The 22639-nt window shown below is 47.2% G+C and overlaps 1 protein-coding gene across 2 annotated transcripts in view; it reads left to right on the top strand.

Moving 5' to 3' along the window:
- The window catches only part of PACS1 (phosphofurin acidic cluster sorting protein 1), an 88955-nt gene that overhangs the window by 18653 nt on the left and 47663 nt on the right, over positions 1-22639 (top strand). For both annotated transcript variants that reach the window (XM_073578481.1, XM_073578480.1), the window contains exons 7-14: positions 6087-6167; positions 14341-14400; positions 15281-15435; positions 15525-15618; positions 16455-16517; positions 17563-17657; positions 19195-19312; positions 19415-19516. In XM_073578481.1, coding sequence (XP_073434582.1) covers positions 6087-6167; positions 14341-14400; positions 15281-15435; positions 15525-15618; positions 16455-16517; positions 17563-17657; positions 19195-19312; positions 19415-19516 — 768 coding nt within the window. The remainder of the gene's footprint in view (positions 1-6086; positions 6168-14340; positions 14401-15280; positions 15436-15524; positions 15619-16454; positions 16518-17562; positions 17658-19194; positions 19313-19414; positions 19517-22639) is intronic.

Here is a 22639-nt window from a genome sequence, read left to right on the forward strand (position 1 = left end):
TGGAGCACACTCGGACTGGGTCACGGTTAGCAGTGGGTTACCACAGGGGTCAGTATTGGGCCTGCTTCTTTTTAACATATTTATTAATGACCTTGTAAGGGGCATAGAGAGTAGAATTTCAATATTTGCAGATGACACTAAACTCTGCAGGGTAATCAATACAGAGGAGGACAATTTTATATTACAGGAGGATTTATGTAAACTAGAAGCTTGGGCTGATAAATGGCAAATGAGCTTTAATGGGGATAAATGTAAGGTCATGCACTTGGGTAGAACGAACAAGATGTATAATTATGTGCTTAATTGTAAAACACTGGGCAAAACAGTCACTGAAAAAGACCTGGGTGTATGGGTGGACGACAAACTCACATTTAGTGGCCAGTGTCAGGCAGCTGCTGCAAAGGCAAATAAAATAATGGGATGCATTAAAAGAGGCATAGATGCTCAGGAGGAGAACATAATTTTACCTCTATATAAGTCACTAGTGCGACCACACTTAGAATACTGTGTACAGTTCTGGTCTCCGGTGTATAAGAAAGACATAGCTGAACTGGAGCGGGTGCAGAGAAGAGCGACCAAGGTTATTAGGGAACTGGGGGGTCTGCAATACCAAGACAGGTTATTACACTTGGGGTTATTTAGTTTGGAGAATCGAAGGCTTAGGGGTGATCTTATTACAATGTATAAATATATGAGGGGACAATACCAAGACCTTTCTAATGATCTTTTTACTCTTAGACCTGTGACAGGGACAAGGGGGCATCCTCTACGTCTGGAGGAAAGAAGGTTTAAGCATACTCACAGACGCGGATTCTTTACTGTAAGAGCAGTGAGACTATGGAACTCTCTGCCATATGATGTTGTAATGAGTGATTCCCTACTAAAATTTAAGAAGGGACTGGATGCCTTTCTTGAAAAGTATAATATTACAGGGTATATACACTAGTTTCCTTAGTGTTGCGTTGATCCAGGGAGCTAGTCTGATTGCCGTATGTGGAGTCGGGAAGGAATTTTTTTCCCCAATGTGAAGCTTACTGTTTGCCACATGGGTTTTTTTTGCCTTCCTCTGGATCAACATGTTAGGGCAAGTTAGGATAGGATGGGTTGAACTAGATGGACTTAAAGTCTCCCTTCAACCTTAATTACTATGTTACTATGTTATTATACACAGGAGCTCTGTATATAGTGTCAGTGTACAGGTAATACAGGGATCACCAGTGACATTATACACAGGAGCTCTGTATATAGTGTCAGTGTACAGGTAATACAGGGATCACCAGTGACATTATATACAGGAGCTCTGTATATAGTGTACAGGTAATACAGTGATCACCAGTGACATTATACACAGGAGCTCTGTATGTAGTGTCAGTGTACAGGTAATACAGTGATCACCAGTGACATTATACACAGGAGCTCTGTATATAGTGTCAGTGTACAGGTAATACAGGGATCACCAGTGATGTTATACACAGGAGCTCTGTATATAATGTCAGTGTACAGGTAATACAGTGATCACCAGTGACATTATACACAGGAGCTCTGTATATAGTGTCAGTGTACAGGTAATACAGGGATCACCAGTGACATTACACACGGGAGCTCTGTATATAGTGTCAGTGTACAGGTAATACAGGGATCACCAGTGACATTATATACAGGAGCTCTGTATATAGTGTACAGGTAATACAGTGATCACCAGTGACATTATACACAGGAGCTCTGTATATAGTGTCAGTGTACAGGTAATACAGGGATCACCAGTGACGTTATACACAGGAGCTCTGTATATAGTGTCAGTGTACAGGTAATACAGGGATCACCAGTGACATTATACACAGGAGCTCTGTATATAGTGTCAGTGTACAGGTAATACAGGGATCACCAGTGACATTATACACAGGAGCTCTGTATATAGTGTCAGTGTACAGGTAATACAGGGATCACCAGTGACATTATATACAGGAGCTCTGTATATAGTGTCAGTGTACAGATAATACAGTGATCACCAGTGACATTATACACAGGAGCTCTGTATATAGTGTCAGTGTACAGGTAATACAGGGATCACCAGTGACGTTATACACAGGAGCTCTGTATATAATGTCAGTGTACAGGTAATACAGTGATCACCAGTGACATTATACACAGAAGCTCTGTATATAGTGTCAGTGTACAGGTAATACAGGGATCACCAGTGACGTTATACACAGGAGCTCTGTATATAATGTCAGTGTACAGGTAATACAGTGATCACCAGTGACATTATACACAGGAGCTCTGTATATAGTGTCAGTGTACAGGTAATACAGGGATCACCAGTGACATTATACACAGGAGCTCTGTATATAGTGTCAGTGTACAGGTAATACAGGGATCACCAGTGACATTATATACAGAAGCTCTGTATATAGTGTACAGGTAATACAGTGATCACCAGTGACATTATACACAGGAGCTCTGTATACAGTGTATAGTGTACAGGTAATACAGTGATCACCAGTGACATTATACACAGGAGCTCTGTATGTAGTGTCAGTGTACAGGTAATACAGGGATCACCAGTGACATTATACACAGGAGCTCTGTATATAGTGTCAGTGTACAAGTAATACAGGGATCACCAGTGACATTATATACAGGAGCTCTGTATATAGTGTATAGTGTACAGGTAATACAGTGATCACCAGTGACATTATACACAGGAGCTCTGTATATAATGTCCGTGTACAGGTAATACAGTGATCACCAGTGACATTATACACAGGAGCTCTGTATGTAGTGTCAGTGTACAGGTAATACAGTGATCACCAGTGACATTATACACAGGAGCTCTGTATATAGTGTCAGTGTACAGGTAATACAGGGATCACCAGTGATGTTATACACAGGAGCTCTGTATATAATGTCAGTGTACAGGTAATACAGTGATCACCAGTTACATTATACACAGGAGCTCTGTATATAGTGTCAGTGTACAGGTAATACAGGGATCACCAGTGACATTATACACAGGAGCTCTGTATATAGTGTCAGTGTACAGGTAATACAGGGATCACCAGTGACATTATATACAGGAGCTCTGTATATAGTGTACAGGTAATACAGTGATCACCAGTGACATTATACACAGGAGCTCTGTATATAGTGTCAGTGTACAGGTAATACAGGGATCACCAGTGACGTTATACACAGGAGCTCTGTATATAGTGTCAGTGTACAGGTAATACAGGGATCACCAGTAACATTATACACAGGAGCTCTGTATATAGTGTCAGTGTACAGGTAATACAGGGATCACCAGTGACATTATACACAGGAGCTCTGTATATAGTGTCAGTGTACAGGTAATACAGGGATCACCAGTGACATTATATACAGGAGCTCTGTATATAGTGTCAGTGTACAGATAATACAGTGATCACCAGTGACATTATACACAGGAGCTCTGTATATAGTGTCAGTGTACAGGTAATACAGGGATCACCAGTGACGTTATACACAGGAGCTCTGTATATAATGTCAGTGTACAGGTAATACAGTGATCACCAGTGACATTATACACAGGAGCTCTGTATATAGTGTCAGTGTACAGGTAATACAGGGATCACCAGTGACGTTATACACAGGAGCTCTGTATATAATGTCAGTGTACAGGTAATACAGTGATCACCAGTGACATTATACACAGGAGCTCTGTATATAGTGTCAGTGTACAGGTAATACAGGGATCACCAGTGACATTATATACAGAAGCTCTGTATATAGTGTACAGGTAATACAGTGATCACCAGTGACATTATACACAGGAGCTCTGTATACAGTGTATAGTGTACAGGTAATACAGTGATCACCAGTGACATTATACACAGGAGCTCTGTATGTAGTGTCAGTGTACAGGTAATACAGGGATCACCAGTGACATTATACACAGGAGCTCTGTATATAGTGTCAGTGTACAAGTAATACAGGGATCACCAGTGACATTATATACAGGAGCTCTGCATATAGTGTATAGTGTACAGGTAATACAGTGATCACCAGTGACATTATATACAGGAGCTCTGTATATAGTGTATAGTGTACAGGTAATACAGTGATCACCAGTGACATTATACACAGGAGCTCTGTATATAATGTCAGTGTACAGGTAATACAGGGATCACCAGTGACGTTATACACAGGAGCTCTGTATATAATGTCAGTGTACAGGTAATACAGTGATCACCAGTGACATTATACACAGGAGCTCTGTATATAATGTCAGTGTACAGGTAATACAGTGATCACCAGTGACATTATACACAGGAGCTCTGTATGTAGTGTCAGTGTACAGGTAATACAGTGATCACCAGTGACATTATACACAGGAGCTCTGTATATAGTGTCAGTGTACAGGTAATACAGGGATCACCAGTGACGTTATACACAGGTGCTCTGTATATAATGTCAGTGTACAGGTAATACAGTGATCACCAGTGACATTATACACAGGAGCTCTGTATATAGTGTCAGTGTACAGGTAATACAGTGATCACCAGTGACATTATACACAGGAGCTCTGTATATAATGTCAGTGTACAGGTAATACAGTGATCACCAGTGACATTATACACAGGAGCTCTGTATATAGTGTCAGTGTACAGGTAATACAGGGATCACCAGTGACGTTATACACAGGAGCTCTGTATATAATGTCAGTGTACAGGTAATACAGTGATCACCAGTGACATTATACAAAGGAGCTCTGTATATAATGCAGGGCTGTGGAGTCGGAGTCGGTGCTCATTTTGGTGGAGTCGGAGTTGGAGTCGGTATAAAATGGACCGACTCCCGACTCCTAAAATATATAATAAATTGGGTACAGTAATTCAATGCAGGATGTGCTGAATATTTTTTCATAGGAGTTTGGGAAAGTTATGAAATGTCCTATAAATGGCTGTTATAGTCCTGATCTAAGGCTACATTCACACACAGCGTTTTTCCTGTGTTTTTTGAGGATACGTTTTTCAGCTGCAAAAGTTGATCATCTTTTTAAAAAACTGCATCACCTGAAAGGTTTTTGAGCTCATAGATAATGTTACTCAATAGCAAAAGCAGATTAGAAATCTGCTCTATCTATCCATTTATCCATATCTGTCTCTCCATATCATATCTGTACCAAAAAGAATGAAAACCGGGTAGTACACCAATATATATTCTGTTCTATCTAAATATCTTGATTATTGGATCATAAAAATGATTAAATGTCTGAGGTTCACATTGTACTACAATAAATTTTTCACTTAAATATAAGCAATATGTGTGGGAGTCGGAGTTGGAGTCGGTGTAAGGGAAATTGAGGAGTCGGAGTCGCAGGTTTGGCTTACCGACTCCACAGCCCTGATATAATGTCAGTGTACAGGTAATACAGGGATCACCAGTGACGTTATACACAGGAGCTCTGTATATAGTGTCAGTGTACAGGTATAACCCACAATTTATCATTATTTATTGTTCACCACCCTCCACCCTAAATTCATAATTCTTTACTGCCCCCATCCCCAGTGTCTCAATACATCATCATTTTCTCTCTCCCCCAGTTCTTGATTATTTTCTCCCCCACCTTCAATTCATCATTTGTTGTCTCTCACCCCAGTTTATTATTATTTGCGCTCCCCTCACCTCAATACATCATTATCTGTCCCCACCGTCCTCCACCCTCAATTCATCAGTAATTCCCTGATGGCGGGCCTGAGCTTGGGTAACCATGGTAACGACCACGAGCAACTTTCTAACAAACGAACTGTCGTTACATGAGTGGTCGTAACCATGGATACTTAAGCTATTGCACTCCCCTGCACATGAGGAAAGAGAAATAGATAATCCGAAGAACTATACTACATTTCTAATTGGAGGTGTTTTAAAATATATTTATTATTATTATGACACCTGCTACGGGACCGTATTTTGGGGATGGGAATACCCTTTTAAAGTCACAGAGATAACTGGAACAGAGGATATGTGTACAGAAGCTTACACAGTGTGGCTTGCATGGATTCCCCAGGAAATCTTTAGTTATTGTAATAATATTCGATTTCTTGTAGGATTTTTATTATGAGGACGAAGAAGTCCGAAAGGTGAAGAAGTCGCGCAGAAAGATCCAAGCTTCGTCCGCCATCACTAGAGTGAGTTTGCTTTATCGTTACTGTTCTGTGGGTCACAGTGACCGTAGTTAGAGAAATGGTCACCGATTGGCACAGCGACACTATCCTGAGGACCTTCACAAGGTTTTTGGTAGACCTTCCACCCGACCAGAGGCTAACTGCCTGATCTATGTGCTCCGATCTCTAGGAGAGGTGGTCACCGATGGCCACGTCACAGAATGCGTCTGGCACGTCGCTGGTGCAGGAGTAGTAGCTCCAGAGTCTGGGACCGAGGATTCATGTTAGGAAAGAGTGAGGAGGAACCAGGATGAAGGGAAGCAGCCCTATGGCACAGATGACAGACACAGAGCAGATGTGTCAAACGTCACGATAATTCAGTGTTTGTAGTCAAGGAGGCAATTTACAGGGTAATTGGGGAATAGTGTAAAAACGTGGGTCGGCTGACCACTCCAGAGGAAACAACATATATCCTTATCCTTTGGTGCACAGAGCAAAATGACTGGGGCGGCCTCACAGAAACAGGACACCTAGATAAAGCTGTCCGGCACTCAGGACAAAAGTGAATTTCTCCTTCGCCTCATTGGGGGACACAGATACTGTGGGTGTATGCTTCTGCCGCTAGGAGGCTGACACTAAGGGAAAAAAAGAGGTTAGCTCCTCCTCCGCCATATACACACTCGCCCCTATTGCGGGTGGAAATCAGTTTTTTGCTTAGTGTCCATGGAGGCACACGTCTGTTTTTTTCTCCAGACTTTTTTCATCTTTTTCCCATGAAGATGAGACGGGGAAACGGATCCTATTGAAAGGGTCCGATTTCCCCAAACCAACAACAGGCGAGCACGTGCGAGTGTCCCTCCACGTATCCTCTCCCGCGTCGTGGGACACAATGCCGGACTTGGCCCTGACCACCCCTAGGTATTGAAACCATGTGCTGTGCAGAGGCACAAGACTAGTCCGTGCGGCCCCCACTGCTCCACCAATGCTTAGACTGCGGTGCTGCAAGGTGGCGGACGGTCCCTCTCCTCACCCCCTGAAGGGGTTAGATGGAGCTAGGGTGCCTACACCGTCCTATTTTTTTTATCGAGGCCCCCTCACATACCTGCGCTCAAGAGGATCATCGGTGAGGAGAGGGTCTGGGAGTGCTCCTGCAAAGATCCGAGGGCTGGAGCCCCCAGCCGGCGGAAGCCACCGCCCATGCAAGGCAAGAGAGGCTGGATCCGTCAGGCGGCGCCGCGCAGGTTAGTAGTGCCATGTTTTGTCAGCGCCATGGAACCGCGCCCCCCCCCCCCCGGTCGGATAGGGGGAAAAAAAAAATTGAGGCCGCGGCTTTAGCCCCGCCTCTGGGCCGCGCGTCACTTCCGGTCACGAGCGGTTTTACATGCTGGTGACTCCCACAGCTGGTGGCGCGCGATTTGAAGGTGGAAGCGTCCAGGACGGGGGGCGCAGGACAGGGGTAAGTGCTGCCCGAGAGGCCACGCTATAGGGGAACCGAGGTGCTGCCTCCTCCCCCCTCCCCAGCAGCGGACAGATGCAGCACGTCCGAAAAAGCAAAGACGCACACGTTCTTTTACGCTGCATGCATCTCTTGTCGGGCTGCGATTATGCGAAGCCAGCGAATCCGAACGCGCCCAGGAGCCCTCCCCTGCAACCGTGACCAATGTGTCGAATCCCCTGGAGTAGGCCCTATCACTGTCACAGTTCATGGTGTCGCTTACGAGAGCAATAGAGTCCCTTCAAGCCCCAGATAGGGGCAGGGACAATGGCTCACCAGCCTTAGAGGGAACCTCCACCTCACAAGAGCCTCCGGCCTGCAGGGGCCGCTCTCACTCCAGGCAGACCCGGAGGAAACACACGGTGTCGCCAAGTCCATCCGGTGCCTTGGCATCCGTAAGCTCTGTTTCTCGCTTCCCGTCACCAGTGGTTGATAGCGAGCAGACCTCAGATTGCGACTCAGGCGAGCCCCTTGACCTGGACACTCCAGGGTCACGTGAAACAGTGGACAGCCTCATAGAAGCCATCAATCAGACCCTGGGGACTGAGGATGATCCCGCAGCGGCTACGGGGCAAAATTGGCATTTAAGCGAGTGAAGCGCCCGCACATAATTTTTTCCTCTCATCCAGAGTTTGAGGACATAGTGCAGCGGCACAGAGAGCGTCCAGACAGGCATTTCTCTTGTCAAAAGGCACTCGAAACAAGATATCCGTTTGTGCCGGACCTCTGTAAAAAATGGATGGAATTCCCGATGGTGGATCCTCCGGTTTCGCGCCTAGCCACTAAGACCCTGCTATCCGTCCCTAATGTTTCCTCGATTAAGGATCCCACGGATCGCATTATAGAGAGCTTAGCTCGCTCAGTATATGAGGCGTCAGGGTCAGCACTCACTCCCTCGTTCGCAGCAACTTGGGTAGCCAAGGCTATGATATCATGGTCAGAAACATTAAACAAGGTCGCACAGGAGCAGGACCTACCTGCAGAGATTTCGAAGGTCGCAGGTCAGATGGCGATGGCCGGAGACTATGTAATCAATACGTCTTTGGATGCGGCCAATTGCTCGGCACTTGCTGCCGCTAATGCAATTTCTATCAGAAGAGCCCTATGGTTAAGGACATGGCGAGCCGATTCTACTTCTAAGAAGTCCTTGGCTTCCCTGCCTTATCAGGACGGCCGCCTATTTGGGGAGAAGTTGGATCAACTTATCTCCGACTCCTCAGGAGGAAAGAGCGGGTTTCTCCCTCAACAAAAGGTCAAAACGCTTTTTCGGCACCCGTTTCAGGCACGTTTTCGGGCCTTTCGCAACCACGGGTGGACTACAGCGGCCAATTCCGCCGCCTCTGGCCGCCCCAACCAGGATAGGGAGCGGCAGGTCTCAGAGCCAACCCATTGGGGAGAATGCGTACTCAGCAGCCCAGATCAAGGGGATTCAGATCCCAAAGATCGTCGGCCAAATGACTCGAGACCTTTACCAGACGACACCAGCAAGGTGGGCGGCCGCCTACTCTGGTTTCACCACGTCTGGGTCAATGTCGCACACGACGCATGGGTAAAGGAATTGGTGGCCTCAGGTTACAAAATAGAAAACGTTTTTTTCTTTCCCGGCTTCCCAGGGTGGATAACCAGGCAAGGGCTCTATTGGGAGCCATCAAATCGCTCCAGCACAACGGAGCCATTGTTGCAGTGCTGGAACACAAAAGAGCTCAGGGGTTCTATTCCAACCTTTTTGCGGTTCCCAAAAAGAACGGGTCTGTCAGGCCTGTTTTGGACCTGAAGCTTCTGAACAAATTCATCAGGATCAGACATTTCTGGATGGAGTCTCTCCGTTCAGTCATATCGGCCATGGAGCAGGGAGAATACTTGGCCTCAATAGACATCCAGGACGCATATCTGCATATTCCCATTTTTCCTCCTCATCAGAGGTTTCTACGCTTCGCCATCAGCGATCAACATTTTCAGTTCGTAGCGCTACTCTTCGGGCTAGCCACGGCTCCCAAAGTGTTCACAAAGTTTATGGCAGTTGTCATGGCCATACTGCATTCTCGAGGCATAGTCGTCTTGCCTTATATGGACGACCTCTTGGTCAAGGGCCCGTCAATACGAGCATGCGAGGAAAATGTCAACATCACGCTAGATACTCTTGCCCGCTTAGGATAGTTAGTCAATGCGAAGAAGTCATCCTTTGTGCCAGCTCAGAGGATCTCCTTTCTAGGAATGATCTTCGACACTTGCCGAGGGTTGGTAATTCTCCCTCTGGAAAAGGCGCTAGCTCTCCGGCAGGGAGTCCGGACACTTCGCCATCCAGTCCCTCATACCATCTGATCCAGGATGAGGATTCTAGGGGAAAATGGTGGCAGCAATAGAAGCGATACCGTTCGCCCAGTTCCGTCTTCGCCCCCTGCAGCGCGCCCTCTTGTCAGCCTTGGACAAGAATCCTTTCACGCTCGATCGGCGGTGCCGACTGTCCTCTCAAGTCAGGCAGTCACTCGGATGGTGGGTAACCAGTTCGTCTGTGGCCCAGGGGAAACCTTTCCCCCCAGATCATTAGCTGGTAATGACAACCGACGCCAGTCTCCTTGGCTGGGGAGCGGTGTTTCACCACCATACAACCCAGGGATGGTGGTTGCCACAGGAGGCACGCCTCCCGATCAACTTATTGGAGATACGAGCAATTCGGCTGGCTCTGCAGAAGTTTCATCACTTTCTAGCAGGCCGCCCCGTCCGGATTCAATCAGACAACGCCACGGCGGTGGCTTACATAAATCATCAAGGAGGCACCCACAGCAGAGCAACCATGCGCGAGGTGGGGCACGTTCTTCAGTGGGCCGAAGCAAACCACTCGGTGATTTCGTCTGTCCACTTCCCGGGCGTGGAAAATTGGGCGGCAGACTTTCTCAGCCGGCAGGGTCTTGCATCCGGAGAGTGGTCTCTACATCCCGAAGTTTTTCAGCAGGTTTGTCAGCTGTGTGGAATTCCAGATGTGGACCTGATGGCGTCCAGAATGAACGCCAAGGTGCCCACATATGTTGCTCGGGCCAGGGACCCGCAGGCAGTCGCGATGGACGCGTTGGTTCTGCCATGGAACCACTTTCGCCTCCCATATCTATTTCCCCCGCTGCCACTACTTCCGAGGGTCATCAAGAAGATCAAGACGGAAGGGGTTCCAGCGATTCTGCTAGCCCCAGACTGGCCCCGGCGAGCGTGGTACGCAGATCTAATGCAGCTGCTTGCCGACGTCCCTTGGTGCCTGCCAGAGCGCCCAGATCTACTTTCTCAAGGGCCGATTTGCCACCCGAACTCAGGGGCCCTGTGTTTGACGGCATGGCCGTTGAATCTTGGATTCTAACCCAGGCAGGGTTCGGGAGCAAGGTGGTCGCTACAATGATTAGCGCCCAGAAGCCTGCTTCAGCATGAATTTACCATCACACCTGGAAGGTGTTCTTTGCTTGGTGTCGAGGCCGCTGTGTTTCTCCGCTGAGATTCTTGATCCCCAACATCTTGACTTGTCTCCAGTCGGGCCTAGACTCGGGCTTAGCCCCAAGTTCCCTCAGGAGACAAATATCGGCTTTATCTGTCCTGTTCCAGCGCAGAATTGCTACCAATCTGCAGGTGAAGACTTTCATCCAGGGAGTCTCCCACTTGGTACCTCCCTATAAGGCGCCTATGGACGCTTGGGACCTTAATCTGGTCCTAAGTGTTCTGCAGGAAGCTCCATTTGAACCGCTTCAGGATTTCTCCTTGAGGTACCTTTCCTGGAAAGTGGTGTTCCTTGTGGCCATCACTTCTATCAGGCGGGTTTCAGAACTAGCAGCCCTATCCTGCCAAGCCCCGTTCCTCACTTTCCATAAGGATAAGGTGGTGCTAAGACCAGCCCCTCCTTTTCTGCCGAAAGTCGTGTCCTCTTTTCATATTAATGAAGATGTTGTCTTGCCTTCATTTTGTCATGCACCTTGTGGAAAAGGCTCTTCACACGTTAGACAAGGTAAGAGCCCTCCGGAGGTACGTGTCGAGGACGGCACCCTTTCGTCAGACGGACACGCTGTTCATGCTCCCCGAAGGGCGCAGGAAGGGACTCGCTGCCTCAAAATCGACCATAGCCAGATGGATTCGTTTGACTATTCAGGAGTCCTACCGCATTAGAGGCATGCCGATTCCAGCAGGGATCAGAGCGCACTCAGGCAGTGGGCGCCTCTTGGGCGCTTTGGCACCAGGCTTCGATGGAACAGGTTTGCAAGGCAGCAACCTGGTCCAGCCTGCACACATTTGCCAAACATTATAATATCCATGCTCAGGCCTCGGCGGATGCGAGCCTGGGTAGAAGGATTCTCCAAGCAGCGGTGGCGCACTTTTAAACAAGAGGTGCATGTAGCTTGGATCGGTGAGTCAATCTCCCACCCAGGGACTGCTTTAGGACGTCCCACAGTATCTGTGTCCCCCCAATGAGGCGAAGGAGAAACATGGATTTTTGTGATAACTCACCGTAAAATCCTTTTCTCCGAGATGCTCATTGGGGGACACAGCACCCACCCTATTAGCCAGTTGGCTCTTGTTTTGTTTAAATTTATATGCATTTACTAATTTGATATAAGGGTGGTGTTTTGGACATGTTGTACCTGTATTAAGGCTGATTTTGTTGTCCTCCTACTGCTTTGGCACCAAACTGATTTCCGCCCGCAATCGGGGCGAGGGTGTATACGGCGGAGGTGGAACTAACCTCTTTTTTTCACTTAGTGTCAGCCTCCTAGCGGCAGAAGCATACACCCACAGTATCTGTGTCCCCCAATGAGCGTCTCGGAGAAAAGGATTTTACGGTGAGTTATCACAAAAATCCATGTTTCTTCATTTTTATATGAAAATATGATAGAAATTTCTCCTTTGCATCATTGGGGGACACAGGACCATGGGTGTATGCTGCTGCCACTAGGAGGCTGACACTGAGTGAATACAAAAAAGTTATCTCCTCCTCTGCAATATACACCTACCACTGGCTCCAAGCCGAACCAGTTCAGTGACAAAGCAGTAGGAGATCATAACTATCAAATACAGGTACAACATGTCAAACCAAAGAACAAGCATAGCCATCAGGCCAACAGGGTGGCTACTGTGTCCCCCAGTGAGTGGCTCGCAGAAAAGGATTTTATGGTGAGTACACAAAAATCCCTATTTCTTCTCATTTGGGAACACACGACCATGGGACGTCCTAAAGCAGTCCCAGGTTAAACCCCACGTACCAACTGTCTAAAGATGCGCTACTGCTGCCTGCAGAATCCGTCTACCCAGGCCCACATCTGATGAGGGTGAGTGTAAACATTGTAGTACTTCAAAAATGTGTGCAAGCTGGACCAGGTCGCAGCGTTGCAAACCTGTTCCGCCAACGCCTGGTGCCGAATGGCCCAAGAAGTGCCCACCGACCGAGTGGAGTGTGTCTTGATCCCCACTGGAACAGGCTTGCCTCTGACGCGGTAAGATTCCTGAATAGCCGAGCGAATCCACCTGGCTACTGTTGACTTTAAAGCGGAAATCCCTTCCAGTGACCCTCGGGGAGCACGAACAACGCATCCGTCTGACGAAAAGACGCCTTCCGTGAGACATACCTTCTGAGAGCTCTCATTAAATCCAAAGTGTGGAGAGCCTTCTCCACACAGTGTACCGGTGCTGGGCAAAACTAATGAAGGACAATATCCTCGTTAAGGTGAAAGGAGGAAACGACTTTTGGCAAAAAGGGCGGGGACGGCCTGAGAACCACTTTGTCTCATTGAAAAATCAAAAAAAGAGCCAGGCAGGACAGAGCAGCCAACTCTGAAACCTGCCTGATTGACGTTACTGCGACAAAGAAGGCGACTTTCACGAAAGGTGCGTTAGCGAGGCATCCTGTAGCAGTTTGAAGGGAGATTCTTGTAGAAAACCTAGGACCAGGTTAAGGTCCCAGGGGTCCAAAGGTGCTGAATGAAAGTTCTCACCTGCGGCTTGGAAGAGATCCTGTGCTGAAACAAGACGGACAAGGCAGAGATCTGTCCTTTGAGGGAACTCAGTGCTAGGCCCGAGTCCAGGCCGGTCTGAAGGAATTCCAAAATGATGTGAATGGAAAAAGCAATAGGACACCCACGGTCTTTGCACCACGCAAAAAAAGACTTTCCTGGTGTGGTGAGAGATACGCACCGATACAGGCTTCCAAGCGTTAATCATTGTGGTAATCACCTCTTGAGAGTGGCAGCAGCACACACCCATGGTCCTGTGTCCCTCAATGAGTGGCTCGGAGAAAAGGATTTTACGGTAAGTACACAAAAATTCCTGTTTTTGTTTTTTTTTTTAAAATGAAACCAACGCGTTTTGAGTGGGGAAAAAAAACTAAACTTTTACACCCAAGGCTACAAGGCTATATACCAGTTTTCTAATTCGCTTAATTGGGGGACACAGCACCCATGGTTTCCTGTTCCCTCCCCAACCATCCCCAATGATGGCTACAAGAAAGGGATTTACGGTAAGTCCAAAAATAAAAAAAAAATTGGCTACGAAGTCCATGCGTCTTTATATTAGTGGTCAGGTGTGTGACGTTCTGGCAATCGGCTAATTACACGGAATATTATATGTTGTGCCATCCTGCCTCGTTACAATTTAGCACGAGTGGCGTTGGTAATCTAACATTGCTTTATTTCCCATTCTTCCGCACTTTTTGTAATCGACCTTTACTCTCTTTTCCAGCAACCAAACATAAAACAGAAGCTGAAGTCGCTGCTGAACAGATTCAAAGTATCCGAGGAGGTAAATACGTGGAGTCATTTATGTATTTATTTTTACGATTCATCACACAGCTTTATCCTGCTTTATCCATTAAGGATCCTGTAAAAGTGGAAGCCATGAAACCCAAGAGTTGCTGTAAGAGTAGTCAGACACGCCACGTCCAAACGTTTCGCTCCTACTCCGTAGACAAGCGTTTTGCAGTCATTTATATTATTTGATGCTAAATTAAAGGGGTTTTCTGATTTTGGAAAACCGCTATCCCTGAGAACAGAAATAAGATGTCCTCTACTCACCCTCCCCCGGTCTAGCGCTTAATCTCTGCCCTAGCTTCCCATTTCTCTATTATTGTCTGCAGGGCTGACGTCACGTTGACAGCGCCGCAGCAAATCGGTGAGCTCAGAAGCATGTGCCATTAAAGTCGGGCAGATCCGCTGAGCACGGTGATTGGCTGCAGCTTAGTGATGAGCGAACGTGCTCGGATAAGGGTGCTTACCGAATGTCTTCGGCATGCTTGAAAAATATGTTTGAGTCCCAGCGCCTGCATGTCTCTTGCGGCTGGTCGACAGTAGCAACACATACAGGGTTTGTTAGAAAATCTCTGCATGTGCTGCTGCGGTCGAACAGCCGCGAGAAATGCGACCGCGGGGACTGGAACACATTTTTCGAGCGCTCCAAAGTCACTTGGTTGCAACCGAGCATGCTCAGATAACACCTCATCCCAGCACGTTCGCTCATCACTACTGCAGCGCCATCGACGTGACGTCAGCGCTTCAGGACAGCCCTGCACGGCATGTGACGACATGATGTTTCCTGACCGTGCCAGATGATTTACCCGCTAATAGTCACATCTCGTCGAATGTTGAATCCACTCTCATCTTTAAGGATCGTTTTTCTTTTAAAGGTCGGATTCAGCCTGGATCACGTTTCGCGGGATGAGATTCGGGAAGAGGATCTAGACGATTTATACGACAGTCTAGAAATGTTCAACCCAAGTGACAGCTGCCCCGAGTTAGAGGAAAGCGAGAGCGTCCTGAGTACTCCGAAACCAAAGCTTAGGTAGAGGGTGTGCCGCCTGTATGTGTTGTGATCTTAGCGTTTCGGTATTTTGTCCTTTGCATTGACGCCGCTGTCGGCCTTTGTCTTAGACCGTTCTTCGAGGGAGTTTCTCAGTCTAGTTCACAGACCGAAATTGGAAGTTTGAACAGCAAAGGTAGCCAAGGAAGAGACATGAGCAGCCCGGTGAGTACCTGGCGAGAGAGGTTTTCCCATAAAAAAGATCCTATCCCAATATGTGATGATATTAGGAAATACTTCCAATTAGAAATGTAGTATAGTTCTACTGATTCGCTATGTCTCTTACCCAATGTGCAGGGCATTGCAGTAGCTTAGGTATCCATGGTTACATTCACTAACAACTAACTGTCACTGTATGCGTGGTCATAATCATGGATACCTAAGCCACTGCAATGCCCTGCACATGGGGTAAGTGACATAGCGAATCAGAAGAACTATACTACATTCCAAAATGGAGTTATTTGCTAATATTTTTTATTACTAAACCTACAACCTATTGGGATAAGATTTTGTAGATGTGAATACCCCTTTAAATTGAAATTTGACCCTTTAACAACTGCCGATACGCTTTTTTTTTTTTTTTTTTTTTTTTTACTGCCCTGCCTGGGGGCGAAAATGCAGCAGATGTCAGCTGTATGCTAAAGATGACACCCTGTCGCATCGGCCATGATCAGTGACGGCACCCATCTTGTCCGTTTAACCCCTTAGATGCCACTGTTTAAATTTCCCCCCCAAAAAAACACGATTGAAACGAAACCCCTGTAACGAGGCAGATGGAGTCGCTTTGGTCTATGTCTGGCCTCCTTTCCGGCGACGTCCGTCTTTTTCACACCTTTTTCGTTTGTTTTTCTTACCCTTCTGAAGAGCTCGGAATTTTGCCAACTCTTCTAGACAGACATATAGATTCCTGGAGAGGATAAGTTTAGATTTCAGTGAACGATCTTGTTGTATTTTTACATTTTTTTTTCATTATTTATTTTTTATCTTTGTTTATTTCATAGGGAGATCTTTCAGTCGATGTCAAAATCCCCCGACAGGACGATTCAATGGACACGATAAGTCAGGTAGAGTCGGCTGAGCCATTCTTAAATACAAATTCTGCATATTGGAGTTCAACAGCGTAATAAATGTTCATGTTTAACGTTCATAACTCAGAAAAATATTATATCTGCAATATTTTGGGCTTGGGGATAAAAAGGGGTTGATCACCTTTTGGGCATATTTTTCCTTATTTTTTTTTTCTACTTAAATGCATGTATTTGTGGCTGCAATCTATTTTTGAAATTCTAGGCTTTCCCTGTCAATTGTTGGCTGCACAAAGAGTTAACTGAAAATCTGTCAGTGAGCTGCCCTGAATGTAGGAAGGGAAAATGTCTAGCACTTTTTAGCTGTTTTCTTTTTTTCTGATTTATTATGTGTGCAGGGAAACAGAAAGACTGTAGAAGGCAAACGATGTTAAACATATTTTTTTGCATTTAGGTTTCATTAAACATTTGACTTCAAATACATGCATTTAAGTAAAAAAAAAAAAAAAAGAATACAATTTAAAAAAAAGAAAAGAAAAAAAAAAGGTCCATAAGACTATTGGTGGAAACAGCCCCTTTAAAGATACAATATCCTAAGAGAGGGAATTATTATTTTTTTTTCTTTTGCTCTGCATATATCATCCGCTTATCAGACTGCAAAACATGGAAGGGTGAATTCAGCCTTATCCTCAATAGTGTGTGCTGTTTTAACCCTTTCTTTCCAGATTGACTGATATTTCTGTATTGCAGTATTTTGTACATTTTTCTGTCTCCAATGAAGCCATGTCAATTCATCAGCACTCCACGATCACTTTGCCGGGGGTCGACACCAAAGGATCCTCTCTATTACCCCTCTGTGTAACCACTTAGATGCCTTGGTCACTATTGACGATTACATCTAAGGCGCAGTTGACTTGGATCACTGCAGTTACAGGCAGGTGCCGGCTGTATGACACAGCTGGCACCCATCTGGTGACTTACATGTGTGTCACATGTCACGAAGGTGTTTCACTTCGCTATAACTGTTATACAAATTACTTTTCTGACAAATAGGTCATCTCCTTTATTTCTTGCCCCATTACAGGATGTATCTTTGGATATATCACAAGACGTAGACACGCTTTCTGAATCAATCACTTTTTCCGTTCCTGAGAAATCAAAATCTGTGAAAAGTCCCAGGTATGAGGATACTTGCAATGCTTATCTTGACTACGCAGAAAAAAAAACATTTTAAAGGGAACCTGTTGGCTGATTCATGCTGCCCTAATTACACGCAGCGTGCATCGGAGCCTAGCTCAATGATTGCAACCTGGCTCCACGATTGCAGCCTGGCTCTACGATTGCAACCTGGCTCTACGATTGCAGCCTGGCTCTACGATTGCAGCCTGGCTCTACAATTGCAGCCTGGCTCTACGATTGCAGCCTGGCTCTACAATTGCAGCCTGGCTCTACGATTGCAGCCTGGCTCTACGATTGCAGCCTGGCTCTACGATTGCAGCCTGGCTCCACGATTGCAGCCTGGCTCCACGATTGCAGCCTGGCTCTACGATTGCAGTCTGGCTCTACGATTGCAGCCTGGCTCCACAATTGCATCCTGGCTCTACAATTGCAACCTGGCTCTACGATTGCAGCCTGGCTCCACGATTGCAGCCTAGCTCTACGATTGCAGTCTGGCTCTACGATTGCAGCCTGGCTCTACGATTGCAGCCTGGCTCCACGATTGCAGCCTGGCTCTACGATTGCAGCCTGGCTCTACGATTGCAGCCTGGTTCTACGATTGCAGCCTGGCTCCACGATTGCAGCCTGGCTCCACGATTGCAACCTGGCTCTACGATTGCAGCCTGGCTCCATGATTGCAGCCTGTCTCTACGATTGCAGCCTGTCTCTACGATTGCAGCCTGTCTCTACGATTGCAACCTGGTCCTACGATTGCAGCCTGGCTCCACGATTGCAGCCTGTCTCTACGATTGCAACCTGGCTCCACGATTGCAGCCTGGCTCCACGATTGCAGCCTGGCTCCACGATTGCAGCCTGTCTCTACGATTGCAGCCTGGCTCCACGATTGCAGCCTTGCTCCACGATTGCAGCCTTGCTCCACGATTGCAGCCTGGCTCCACGATTGCAACCTGGCTCCACGATTGCAGCCTGGCTCCACGATTGCAACCTGGCCCCACGATTGCAGCCTGTCTCTACGATTGCAACCTGGCTCCACGATTGCAACCTGGCTCCACGATTGCAGCCTGGCTCCACGATTGCAGCCTGGCTCCACGATTGCAGCCTGGCTCTACGATTGCAACCTGGCTCCACGATTGCAGCCTGGCTCCACGTTTGCAGCCTGGCTCCACGTTTGCAGCCTGGCTCCACGTTTGCAGCCTGGCTCCACGTTTGCAGCCTGGCTCCACGCTTGCAGCCTGGTACATTTTTATCTGAAACGCTCCAGCATTTCAGAGAAAATTTAGTTTGAGCTGATATGTGACTATACGGAGAAACAAGACTAGTCTGGCACTGCCCGTGACCGGCTACTCCCAGTGCCGATTCAAGTTATTGACAGGTCTCTTCTGATTTACACACAGGAGAAACCTGTCAGTCACCTGGAGCGGAGTGGGGCGAATCGGGCCAGGAGCAGTGCTGGACTAGTCTAGGTTCTCCCTATAGTCTCCAGCTGGATACTCTGACTTTATATTCTCTACGTTAAAATGACATTTTTCCTTTTAAGTGTGACCCCTCAAAGTAAGAGGAACGTCTTGGTCAAAGAAAGACCCACTAACAAAGGAATGTCCGAGAGAACCCAGAGCACAGAGAGTGATCGGGCCACAGACACCGGACAGTCGCAGGTACTAGTTGGTTCCCTCCTGCTCTTGGCTAAATATGATTCTGATTAATTATTGTCTTGGACAATCTAAAAAACAAATGCTGACCTCTGTCATTTTTCACAGATTCCACGGAAAATCTTACTAGACCAGCTAAATCAGAACCTCTCAGATCAGTCTCTTCCAGAAACGATATTCATCGTGCACACCTCCGATTGGCAAGGACAGGTGATATTATCCACATGTACATAAGCAGCAGTAAACTGACTCCAATGCTATCTTTTATAGCGCCATTTATTCCATGGCGCTTTATATGTGAAAAAGGGGCATACATAGACAAGTACAATACACATGAGCAATACAAGACACACACAAGTACAGAGGAAAAGAGGACCCTGCCCGCGAGGGCGCACAGTCTACAGGGGATGGGTGAGGATACACTAGGAGAGGGTAGAGCTGGTTGTGCGACGGTTCAGCAGACCGAGGATCACTGCAGGTTGTAGGCTTGTTGGAAGAGGTGGGTCTTCAGGTTCCTTTTGAAGGTTTCCGTAGTCTGATATGTTGGGGTAGAGAGTTCCAGAGTATTGGGGATGCGTGGGAGAAGTCATGTATGCGGTTGTGGGAAGAAGAGATAAGAGGGCAGTAGAGAAGGAGATCTTAAGAGGATCGAAGGTGGCGTTTAGGTAACTACCGGGAGGCATGTCATAGATGTATGGAGGAGACAGGTTGTGGATGGCTTTGTATGTCATAGTTAGGATTTTGAACTGGAGCCTCTGGACAATATGAAGCCAGTGAAGGGCTTAGCAGAGGAGAGGTTGGGGAATAATGGGGAGACAGGTGGATTAGTGGGGCTGCATAGTTTAGGATAGATTGGAGTGGTGCAAGAGTGCTAGAGGGGAGACCAGAGAGTAAGAGGTTGCAATAGTCGAGGCAGGAGATGATGAGGGCATGCACGAGCATTTTTGCAGTTTCTCGGTCAAAGAATGTACGGATCCAGGAAATATTTTTGAGTTGGAGTCGGCAGGAGGTGGCAAGGGCTTGGATATGTGGCTTGAAAGAAAGGGTAGAATCGAGGATCGCCCCAGGCACCGAGCATGCGGGACTGGGGAAAGTGAGCAGCCATTGACATTGATGGTTAGGTCCGGTGGAGGGGTGGCGTGAGATGGGGGAAAGATGATGAATTCTGTTTTGTGCATGTTTAGTTTAAGAAAGCGAGCAGAAAAGAAAGATAAAATAGCAGACAGACATTGTAGGATTTTGGTCAGTAAGGAGGTGAGGTCAGGTCCAGATAGGTAGATCTGCGTGTCATCGGCATAGAGGTGGTACTGCAAACCGTGGGATTCTATCAGCTGTCCCAGTCCGAAGCTGTAGATGGAGAAGAGTAGGGGTCCAAGAACTGAGCCTTGGGGAACACCGACAGACTCAGAGCGAGGTGAAGAGGTGGTGTGTGAGAGGAAGACACTGAATGTTCGGTCTGTCAGATGTGACGAGATCCAGGATAGGGGCAAATCTGTCATGCCAAGAGATGAGAGAATCTGTAACAAGAGGGAATGGTCCACGGTGTCGAAGGCAGAAGACAGGTCCAGGAGAAGGAGGACAGAGTAGTGTCGCTTGCTCTTGGCGATGAGTAGGTCATTGATGACTTTAGTTAGGGCAGTTCCATTTGATTGATGCGGTCAGAAGCCAGATTGTAACCGGTCAAAGAGGGAGCTACTATTCCAATAGTTTTGAGGCAGAGCGGAGAAGTGATATCAGGCGATAGCTAGACACAGAGGATGGGTCGAGGGAGGGCGTGATCGAGGCATGTTTGAAAGATGAGGGGAAGACACCATTTGTAAGTGAAAGGTTGAAGAGATGGGTTAGGGTTGGGTTGAAGACTGGCTAGGTTAGGGATGAGGTGGGACGGGAGCAGGTGAAGCATGCAAGTGGTGCATGTGATCTTGACAGAAGAATTGAGAGCTGATCTTCTGTCATGGTGGAGAAGCTGGTTTTGGAAGAACAGGGCTGAGTAGTTAAGAGGAGGGGCATGGGGGGCTACGGGCCAAAGCTTTGTCTGATATTGATCTGCTTAAAGAAAGAGGCAAAGTCTTCAGCAGAAATGAGAGGAGAGGGAGAAGGTGCTGGGGGACGGAGTAGAGAATTGAAAGTGTGGAAAAGCTGTTTAGGGTTGTGAGACAGGGAGGATATGAGAGATGAGAAGTAAGCTTGTTTTGCGGCAGTGAGCGTGGACATAAAGCTGGCTAGGGACTGCATGTTTGTGTTTAAGTGCTCGGCAAAACGGAATCTCTTCCATCTCCGCTCAGCAACCCTGTAAGCCCGTCTCTGTTCTTTGGTCATGCTGATCAGCGAGAGTTGCCTGTTGATTATGCAAGTTTTGCTGTGCGTGAGGGGGGCAGCCAAATCGAGTGCTGCTGTTATTGTGGTGTTATAAAAAGTGTCAGCAGCATCTGTCATGAAGGGAAGTTATGTCTGTAAGAGGGAGAAGGGAGTCAGAGAGTGAGTGTAAATGGAGGTGTTTGAGATTTCTGCGAGGGTGAGTGAGATTGTGGAGTGGGGGTTGCGCACTAGGAGAGGAGAAGGAAGAGAATGTCAGTAGGTTGTGGTCAGACAGGGGGAGGGATGAGTTAGTGAGATTAGTAAGGGAACAGAGGCGGGTGAAGATAAGGTCCAGCGTGTGGCCATCTTTGTGAGTGGCTGCGGAGGACCATTGAGTGAGGCCAAAGGAGGCAGTGAGCGATAAAAGTTTATAGGCAGCTGAGGTTTGAGTGTCAATGGGGATGTTGAAGTCACCCATGATAGTGGGGAAGTCAGTAGAAAGGAAATCAAGTAGCCAGGTGGAGAAGTGGTTGAGAAAGGTGGAGATGGATAGTTCTGGGGGCGATAGATGATAGCCATCTAGAGGTTGGAAGAGAATAGATGCGGACAGAGTGCACCTAAAACGAGAGAAGAGTAGCGGAGGGTGGTAGCGGCATTGGGGTAAAGGAGCAGGTATCAGAGAGGAGCAAGCCAACTCCTCCACCACGTTTGTTGCTGGGGCGAGAGGTGTGAGAGAGTTGGAATCCGCCATATGAAAATGCAGCTGGAGAGGCTGAGTCGGGGTGAGCCAGGTTTCAGTGATGCCAAGTAAGGAAAGTTTGTTTTTTGATAAAGAGGTCATGGATATACGACAGTTTATTGCAGACAGAGCGTGCGTTCCATAGAGCTCCAGGTAGGGGGACCGAGGGAATGGGGCTGGATGAATGGGTAGGAGTTTATCATGGTTGCAAAAAACGCATAGAGGATCGTGGCAGGGTGTTAGAAATGAGTGTGAGGATGTGTTGAGGAGGGTCAGGATTTGGGGATATGGCGCCA

Source organism: Dendrobates tinctorius, unplaced genomic scaffold (assembly GCF_039654945.1).
Source record: "Dendrobates tinctorius isolate UK_male_01 unplaced genomic scaffold, ASM3965494v1 ptg000059l, whole genome shotgun sequence".
Taxonomy (NCBI): Eukaryota; Metazoa; Chordata; class Amphibia; order Anura; family Dendrobatidae; genus Dendrobates; species Dendrobates tinctorius.